General features: G+C 43.6%; 1 protein-coding gene across 1 annotated transcript in view; it reads right to left on the reverse strand.

The window, feature by feature from the left end:
• The window catches only part of CUNH20orf194 (chromosome unknown C20orf194 homolog), a 133,412-nt gene that overhangs the window by 52,016 nt on the left and 71,384 nt on the right, over positions 1-10,012 (reverse strand). The window contains exons 19-20 of the mRNA XM_031371926.1: positions 9,599-9,649; positions 8,326-8,413 (exon numbers count right to left, since the gene is read on the reverse strand). Coding sequence (XP_031227786.1) covers positions 8,326-8,413; positions 9,599-9,649 — 139 coding nt within the window. The remainder of the gene's footprint in view (positions 1-8,325; positions 8,414-9,598; positions 9,650-10,012) is intronic.

Below are 10,012 nucleotides of genomic sequence, written 5' to 3' on the forward strand. Positions count from 1 at the left end.
AAAAAAAAAAAAAAAGCCAGCACTCCTCAGGAACCTGTGAAAGTACTTCTCTACCAAAAGGAGTCATTTCCCTTACCTCTGCAGAAGGTATGTATGTCTACCTGAGGCACCTATCAGCATATCACAGCCCATCCATGCTGGCTTCCAGGCTCCTCAGTACCTCAAGTAGCTGTTACACATTTCAGAGTCCATGCTAGCATCTTTTTACCTTCCTTCTCACCTCCTCCCCACCCTAAGCTCCCTCCAGCTCACAACTTCCCTTCCCAATTACTCATCCTCCTTATAACTCGGCCATTCCCACTGTTTTCTCTCTGCTCTGCTCCTGCTTCTCTGTTTCTCTCTGCTCTGACCTCTGCTGTTCTGTCTCTCAGGCAGCCCTGCCACGTCCAGTCTGCTGGCCATGTTCAGTTTACTTCGTTCTCTCTCTGCTCTGGACTCTTCCAGATGCCTCTGGCTGTCCTTTCTCGTATCTACAATAAAAACCTGGCCCTTACCATCTGTAATGAGATCTGATGCCCTCTTCTGGGGTGACTGAAGATAGTTTCAGTGTACTTACATATAATAAATAAATAAATCTTAAAATAAAATTCTAACAACAGGTCAGGGGGTAGTGGCACACTCCTTTATTCCTAGCACTGAGGAGGCAGAGGCAGGGGGATCCCTGTGAGTTTGAGGTCAGTCAGGTCTAGGATAGCAAAGGCTACATAAAGAAACCTTGCATCAAAAATAAAACAAAAAGAATTCTTAAGAACTGGCCAGTCCCTGGGTGGTGGTGACTCATGCCTTTAATCCCAGCACTTCGGAGGCGGAGGCAGGTGGATTTCTGAGTTCGAGGCCAGCCTGGTCTACAGAGTGAGTTCCAGAACAGCCAGGGCTATACAGACAAACCCTGTCTTGAAAAACAAAACAAAAAAAACAAAACAACAAAAAAAAAAAAACAAAAAAAAAAAAAAAAAAAAAAAAAAAAAAAAAAAAAAAAAAAAAAAAAAAAAAAAAAGAAAGAAAGAAAGAAAGAAAAAAAAAGAACTGGCCAGTCATGGTGGCTCACATCTTTAATTCCAGTACAAGGGAGGCAAACAAACTGAGTCCAAGATCAGCCACCCCTCCCCATCAAAGGATGCTGGTAACTACTTCTGCAGTAATAAAAAACAAAGCAAACTAAAAATAAATAATCACCAAGAGTAAAAATGAGGGGCTGGGAGATGGCCCCAGCGTTGGGAATACTTTCAGAGAACTTGCATTCAATTCCCTGCACCCATACGGCAGCTCACAACCATTTGTAACTCTAGTTACAGAGGATCTGACACCCTCTTCCAGCCTCCTGGGCATTAGGTATACACATGGTGCACAGACATCTATGCAGGCAAAACATCTATACACACAAAATAAAAATTATAAATGCCTCATTTTCATATAAAGGAATATTTTGGAGCTATGAAAATTAATGAACTATATGAATATGTATAGCTGTGAATGGTGAAAGTTTTAAGTATCTAAATTGAGTCCCTTTGTATCAACCCTTCCAATGGGAAGTAATGTCAAATTATAAAGAATTTTTAACCATGACTGCTTGATAGTGGCTAACACAGAAGAATGCAGAGCCACAGCTTGTACAGAGTCCACCGTACCCTTAAATTATAAAGTACTTCTAGGCTGCAGAGATGGCTCAGTGGTTAAGAGCGCTGACTGCTCTTCCAGAGGTCCTGAGTTCAATTTCCAGCAACCACATGGTGGCTCACAGCCACCCATAATGAGATCTGACACCTTCTTCTGGTGTGTCTGAAAGACAGCTACAGTGTACTCACATTCATAAAAAATAAAAAAGTACTTCTACAAGGACATCTACCTAGCAACTGTCTGTTTCACCTTAAACAGACAACAGGTTTTGTTATTAATTAGCAATGTCACAGTTAGCTTTGAAATATCGGACATAATCTTCATTTTTGTCATTAGAGATGGTTCAGCGGGTAAGAGCACTAACTGTTCTTCTGAAGGTCCTGAGTTCAGATCCCAGCAACCACATAGTGGCTCACAACCACCCTTAATGAGACCTGACGCCCTCTTCTGGTGCGTCTGAAGACAGCTACAGTGGAGCAAGCAGGCTGGCAGAGGTCCTGAGTTCAATTCCCAGCAGCCACACACATGATAGCTCATGGCCATCTGTACAGCTACAGTGTACTCATACACATAAAATACATAAAATAAATCTTAGAACAAACAAACAAACCAACCTTGCCCTTGTCTCAGCCTCCTTGGACACAGCAGCAGTCTGCTGCCCAAGCACATCCTCTCTGCAAGTTCTGCTCCCCACTACACTGCTGTGCTGGCCCCAAGTAAACACAACGCAATCTGGATACATTCTAGCAGCATAATATTGAACCCCAGAGCAAGCCTGAGGACAACACACATGCTGTGATTTTATTTGGGTTAAGTTAAAAACAGAAAATGTTTAAGGATAATGGTCTGAGGCTAAAGCAAGTTTTCAGAGATTAAGTACTGGGCAACCTGCCTGACCAAGGACACATGGGGGACAGGAATGACTGGAAAGCTCAACAGCAAGAAGTCTTATGACAGTAAAAGCCACTGGGCTAGGGAAGGGAATAAGTACTGGACTAGAAGCAGTTCAAGGAGCAGTGCTCCTTCTCAGCCATAGCACTCTGAAGGGCAGAACCACGGTCTGGATCTCAACTATCACAGATGTCTCTGCCAGCCAACTCCTACAGCCACAGGCAAGTGTTCACCTTCAACGGAGCTCAGGATCTAACCAATCAATGCTTTGATCAATCACACTAAGAAGCGCAAGATAAATAGTTTTAGGGATGAAACTCACCATATTCTAATTACAGGCTGATTTTAAGATACTAACAACATTTGAATTTCAGGCGTTTTATCTTTGCAATTCCCCTTCCAAAGCCTGTTGTTTGTTTGTTTTTTGAGACAGGGTTTCTCTGTGTATCCCTGGCTGTCCTGGAACTCACTCTGTAGACCAGGCTGGCCTCGAACTTAGAAATCCGCCTGCCTCTGCCTCTCAAGTGCTGGAATTAAAGGCATGCGCCACCACTGCCCGGCTTAAGATTATTTTTTTAAGATTTATTTATTATTATATGTAAGTACACTGTAGCTGTCTTCCGTCACACCAGAAGAGGGCGTCAGATCTCATTATGGATGGCTGTGAGCCACCATGTGGTTGCTGGGATTTGAACTCAGGACCTCTGAAGAGCAGCCAGTGCTCTTACCTACTGAGTCATCTCTATGGCCCCGTGTTATTTTCTTTTAAGAGACTCTCTAGCGGGATATGGTAGTACATGCCTAAAGATCTGAGGCAGGAGAATCTCAAGTTCAACGCCTCTGGAGCCCACATATCAAAATAAAAATTAGCAATAGTTGGGTGTGGTGGCGCACACCTTTAATCCCAGCACTTGGGAGGCAGAGGCAGGTGGATTTCTGAGTTCGAGGCCAGCCTGGTCTACAGAGTGAGCTCCAGGACAGCCAGGGCTACATGGAGAAACCCTGTCTTGAAAAACCAAAAAAAAAAAAAAAAAAAAAAAAAAAAAAAAAAAAAAAAAAAAAAAAAAAATAACAATAATAAAACTACCCAGAACATATGGCTTAGTGGAAGAGTTATTGCCTATATATGTAAGGCTTTTACGACCAACCTTTAGTACCACAAAAGTGGGGCAGGAGAAAAATAAATGGCATAAACTTAAAGCTCTATTAATCCTGTGACATTAAACTAGTAAAATGCTTAATACACAGAATAGGGAAAGTCTTGTTAAAGTTTTCTGCTTCTATAGAATTGTTACAGCACAAACTATATATACTGGGGTAAATGTGAAATCTAAGTTTTCTAGAGAGAGTGATGAAAGAGGGTTTTGCTATTCAGCCTTGCTTTGAACTTAGTATGTGGACAGGCTGGCACTGAAATGGTGATCTGCTAGCCTCAATTTTCCAAGTGCTGGGAGCACAAGAGTGCTAGATTACAGTCATATGCTACCATACCCCGCTGAGGTTTAAGATCTTAAAATGCCGTGACTGGGTTGGGGAGTGGCTCAGGGTAGAGTGTTTGCATAGCACACAGAACTGGAGTTGTGCAGTACATAAACAATATGACTAGTAAGGACACAACATTTCTAATTGTACTTTTCATTATTACACTGAGACTGGATACATTAAATCTTATTGGATAATACAGTAATGCAAAATCATTTTCCTTTTTTGTTTTTGTTTTTCAAGACAGGGTTTCTCTGTATAGCCCTGGCTTGTCCTGGAACTCACTCTGTAGACCAGCCTGAACTCAAACTCAGAAATCCACCTGCCTCTGCCTCCCAAGTGCTGGGATTAAAGGTGTGTGCCACCACTGCCCAGCCAAAATCAGTCTTCTAATGAGTCCTTTGCTGAGAAGATGCAAGCACATGGGAGGCAAAGTAGGTGGACTCCAGCTTGAGGCCACCCCGGGAGAATGAGACTCCCTCTCACCCAAGGTTAGTACTACAATCATACTACGTGATCTCCACAATGCCCCTGACTCATAGGTCTTCACCAACAGGATCTGGAGGAGCAGAAAGGAAGGGCAGAACACAGCTCCACAGAACATCATGGGTTAAAATCTGAGCTTGGCATGCTTTGTCTTCTATGTGAATGGAGAAGCTGAACCAATGATCTAAGAACAGGGAGAAGAATTTGCCACCAGCTAAAATATTCTCAATAGAAACAAATCATCCAGAAAGAAGATTTGCTTTGTAGAGGCTGAGGAATTTATGAAGTCAGAGTTCAAACTCCACAGAACTGCTATATTCAACAGGGAATGAAAAGGACTCACACGGAAAATGTTCTTTGTGGGTCTGGGGTTACACCTCAGTAGCACAGTATTTGCCTAGCATGCACGAGGCCCTGGGTTAGACCCCAGCAAATCTGTCTCTGTCTGTTTCCCTACACTACCCACAAAACACACACACACACACACACACACACACACACACCCATGCACGCACGGGGCGAGGTGGGAGGAGAGGGAGAGGACAGAGACAGAGAGACACAGAGAGATGGAGACAGAGAGAAACAGTTATTCTGAGGAACCCAAAAAAGGAACAGGGAAATTAATTCCATGAAATCCACTTAAGATATTTAAGAAAATCCACATTTTTAAGGTATTTTCTTTTAGGGAAAACATTGTCAGCTTACATTGAAAAGGACAAACTATGAAAAGGAAGGTTGAAAAGAAGGATGCTCAATTCCCTAAATTCTACTGGCAAGAAGCAGGTGCATGAAACTACTAAGCTACAAAGTAAGATCTACCTTTAAAGGAAAATGGAAGGCTGAGATGTGAGGCCCAGGGTGAGATCAAGAGCTCTGAGGGCTAGGATGGCCAGATGGCCAGTGGGTAGAGACAGCTGCCACCAAGCCTGAATGTTTAAGTATAATCTCCAGAACCTCTGTGGTGGACGGAGAGAACTGACTTCCTCATGTGTCCTGTGACCAGCAAATGAATACTGTAGCATAGGCATGACCATGTACATACACACAATAATTTCTTTGAAGGAGCCCTGAGGGTGAGAACAAGAGTCGCGGCAGAGCTGAGACACAGAGAGAATTGTTTTTAGGTCCTGAAGCCTGAGGAAGAAACAGCTATCTTTCATGGAAAACAAAGGTGCCACAAAGTTCAGAGTTTGTGAAAAAGGGAGCCTAGAAGGTAAAGCTAACAGCTCAGAGGGCAGAGCTGAGAGTGACAAGGAACAATTTCCAGGCCTTGGCCATAATTAAAAACCCTACAATTTGACCACCTAATTAGACACCCTCATGTCCCTGCACTGAGTATTAAACCAAGGCAGCTAGACTCAGAGCATGTTGGGCAAACACTCTGCCACTGAGCTAGCTACATCCCCCAAATTATTTTTTCTTAAGATTTTATTTTGGCTGGGAAGTGGTGGCAGATGCCTTTAATTCCAGTACTCCAGAGGCAGAGGCAGGTGGTAGATCTCTGTGAGTTCAAGGCCAGCCAGATCTACAGACAGAGATCCAGGACAGCCTGGGCTACACAGAGTAATCCTGCCTCGAAAAAAAATTGTTCATGAGTACTTTGTCTATCTGTAAGTACATCATGTGCATGCAATGTGTGCTCTTGGAGAGCAGAAGAGGGCATGAGATCCCCTGGGCCTAGGATTAGAGACAGTTGTGAGCCATCGTGTGGGTGCTAGAAATTGAACCCAGGTCCTCTGGAAGCTCACATGCTTTTATTGTTATTCTGAGATGAGACAGGGTTTTACTGTGTTGCCAGGGGCTAGCCTTGAACTTGAGATCCCCTGACCATCACCTCAGGCCTGGACACCAGGCTCAGCTTGCTTCCCGGCCGGGTCTCAAAGCTAATTTAGGCTTTTTTTTTTTTTTAAAGATTTATTTATTTATTATATATGAGTACATTGTAGCTGTATTCAGACACCCCAGAAGAGGGCATCAGATCTCATTACAGATGATTGTGAGCCACCATGTGGTTGCTGGGAATTGAACTCAGGACCTCTGGAAGAGCAGTCAGAGCTCTTCACCACTGAGCCATCTCTCCAGCCCTACTTTAGGCTTTTCACTTACTCATCCTCCTGCCTTTGAACCTGATGCTGTAATGGCTATCCCAGACTAGCTCTACCTTTATATTGGGAGGGTAAGGCACAAGCAGCTAGTCTTCTAGTTTCATGAGTCCACAAAGAGCAAAGTTACATTGTACATCTGTGCTCGGTTACTGTCCTGAGCCTTTATAGGGCTCAGGTGTGTCCAGCTTCAATACGGCAACACAACTGCCATCTGGGAAGGCCATACTTGAGAACCACAAGTCAAGTTCCTGGATCCCACACAATCTGCATAAAGAACAGTCTCAATGTTTCACTAACTTCATGGCTCTGTGCTGGGCTGTATTCACAGCTACCCTATGTCAGATGTCCCATGGGCCCCAAGTTGTACATGCCTGGAGATGTTCTGTCTTTTAAAAAAGGTTTTTCTTCTCTCTCTCTCTCTCTCTCTCTCTCTCTCTCTCTCTCTCTCTCTCTCTCTCTCTCTCTCTCTCTCTCTCTCTCTTCCTTTTTGTCTTTTGAGTTTCTCTGTATAGTTCTGTATGTCCTAGAACTCACTGTAGACCAAACTGGCTTTGAACTTAAGAGTTCCTCCTGTCTCTCTCTCTCTCTCTCTTGAGTGCTGGGATTAAAGGCATGCACCTCCTCCATCTGGCTAAGGTTCTCTTTTAAAAATATTTTTAATTATGTATGTTTATGTTTATGTGTGGGCATGTGCACCTGAGCACAGGAGCCCTTGGAAGCCAGAGGTACTGGCTTCCCCTGGAGTCTGACATGGGTACTGGGACTTGAAGTTGGGTCCTCTATAAGAGCAGTAAACATGCTTAACTGCTAAGCCATCTATCCAGTCACTGAAGATAATCATGATGATGAGATTTGAAATGTCTGAGCCCATGAGATTTAAGGCCTTTAATTGCTGCAATAAAATGATGAGATGCTTGCAACTAAGTAACTCTATAGTAAGGAAAACAGTAAGAGTCACAGAAGCCAGAGAGTAGACTAATGTGAGAAAGGTTCAACACAAAGGCCATTCTTGGTTGCTGAGGGCTCAAGGGAGGGTATGAGACCAGTCCTTATCTAGTAGCCAGGCATAAAATGGGGGCTTCAGTTCTATAAACAGAGGGAAGCGGTGGACCCACAACTCACATAAGCCTGAAAATAGGTTCTTCCCCCAGAGCCTCTAAATTAAACAGTCAGGCCTGGTTGATCCTTGATTTGGGCCACATCAGAGCTTGCCTGGTGTTCTTTTTTTTGTTAAGACTATTTGATTAATAGCCCTATATGGCACCAGACTCATGATGTAGTTCAGGCTGCCTTTAACACATGGTCAGAACGTCCTACCTCTGCCTTCCTGGTGCTGGGATTACACTCATGTGCCACCAGACTCTGTTTGCTTAGGGTTTTGACTTGCAAAACTCTGAGTTAATAATGACGTGTTGTTTTAAAATATGAAATTACAGTAGTCTGTTATACAGGAGAAAAATGTGTAGGTCTATGGCTTCTCTGCTGGAAGTGTTGCCACTCTGGCCCATTCTGAGAACAAAGCTCTGGTAGCAGCAAGGGGGCCATGTGCAGTTCTGGTACCATGCCTGTGCTCGTGAAACTAGCCCAAGTTTCCTCACCTTTGAGTGGTTGAGCCAAAGGGAAACAGCCACAGGAAAACAATATTCTTTTCAAAGAGCAGGCGTATTATTAACCACAACAGTTGTGCTAACCCCTGCAAATAACGGACTCAAATACAGCCAAGAACACAGTCATAGCTGCTTACCTTCCTCAGGCCCGGACTGTGGACTGTTGGAATAAAGATACGCTCCCTTTCCTCCTGTTAGCAAAGTGCCCAAGAAACAGTCGTCCCCCTTTAAAACATTAGCAACAACAACAAGCTGGTGACTTACAGCATACAAATGAACAGAACCAAACTCTTATCCATTTTATCAGTACTAAAAACATGAGTCAGACTTGAATATACCAAAAATATACCATGTGCTTTGGCATCATCTGGTTCTTTGGCATAATAGCAGTATTCTGAATGCTGAGTTTTGTTTTTTTTGTGACAGAGTCTCACTGTAGCCCAGGCTGGCTTGGAATTTGCAGCGAGTCTCCTGACTCAGCTTCCTGATTGGAGGAACAAGTGAGTACTCCTATCACACCTGGCTTCTGTACCCTATTTGTGGTGTTCTTGCTCTGCACTGATGTCTGTGAAAACGAAGTCACCTTCTCCTTGGCCTAACGCTCTGTCACCTCAGCTTCTGTGCAGGCCAATTTGGAATCTGCTTTTACTAGTGCTCAAGACAGGCGGGGGAGGTAGCTCCCTGGTACAGAGTGCTTGTCCAGAATGTGCAAGGTCTTAGGTTTGAGCCCTTGTGCCATCCCTCTCACTCTGTTCCCCAGACACATTTTTCTTCCCCCAGAAGCCTAACAGGAAGTGGAAAATGCAAATAGGACTCAAAGACAAAAAGTACAGAATCTTCTTCTGCTTAGCAGTAAAATGATATATTTTAAAAAAATAGTTCAAATTTCTTTATTTATGTATTTTACACATATGGATGTTCTTGTGTGCATGTATGTCCATGTATCATATGAATGCTTGGTGCCCTTGGAGGCTAGAAGAGCACAGGATTCCCAGGAGTAGAGTTACACATGGTTGTGAGCCACCATATAGGTGCTAGAAACAGAACCTGGGTCTTCAGGAAGAGCAGTCAGTGCTCTCAGCTGCTGTGCCATCTCTCCAGCCTCGGGATGAAATATTTTATCATTATAGGTTGCTTATATTTGGGCCATCTTATGAAACTATTTATGTGTATGAGTGCTTTGCTTGCATGCATGTATGCACACCACATGTTTATTTGGTGCCCAGGGAGGTCAGAAGAGGGCACTGAATCTCCTGGAACTGGAGTTACAAACAGTTATGACCCACCATGTGGAACCCAGCCTAGGTCCTCTGCAAGAGCAGCATGTGGTCCTTACTGCTGAGCCATCTCTCCAGTCCCATCTCTCATGCTAATAATGATTCTATCACTGGAAACAAAAGTGCTGCTTACCTTTGTTGCTTGCAGGGTTTTCTCAGACAATTTTATCTCATTATCTTCTACCTGTGTCCAATAGAAATGAAGAGTGTGTAAGTCAGTGCTTCAAGGATAGAATCCAGCTGTTTCTGCCTAAGTAGTCTCTCTACCACATCCAGTTCTTTTAGGCCCTGACATACTGTCAAAGATGCTGATGTCATAAGGGCCTCTGCCTCCCCAGTGCTGGGATTAAAGGCTACTACCACAACATCTAGCTAGTATTTAAATTTTCTTTTTTGAAACAGGGTTTCTCTGTGTAGCTCTAGATCCTAGATGTCCTCGAACTCACTCTGTAGACCACGCTGGCCTCGAACTCAGAAATCTACCTGCCTCTCAAGTGCTGGGATTAAAGGCATTGCCACCACTGACTGGCTTAAACTTTTTTTTTTT

Source organism: Mastomys coucha, unplaced genomic scaffold, assembly GCF_008632895.1.
Source record: "Mastomys coucha isolate ucsf_1 unplaced genomic scaffold, UCSF_Mcou_1 pScaffold15, whole genome shotgun sequence".
NCBI classification, from domain to species: Eukaryota; Metazoa; Chordata; class Mammalia; order Rodentia; family Muridae; genus Mastomys; species Mastomys coucha.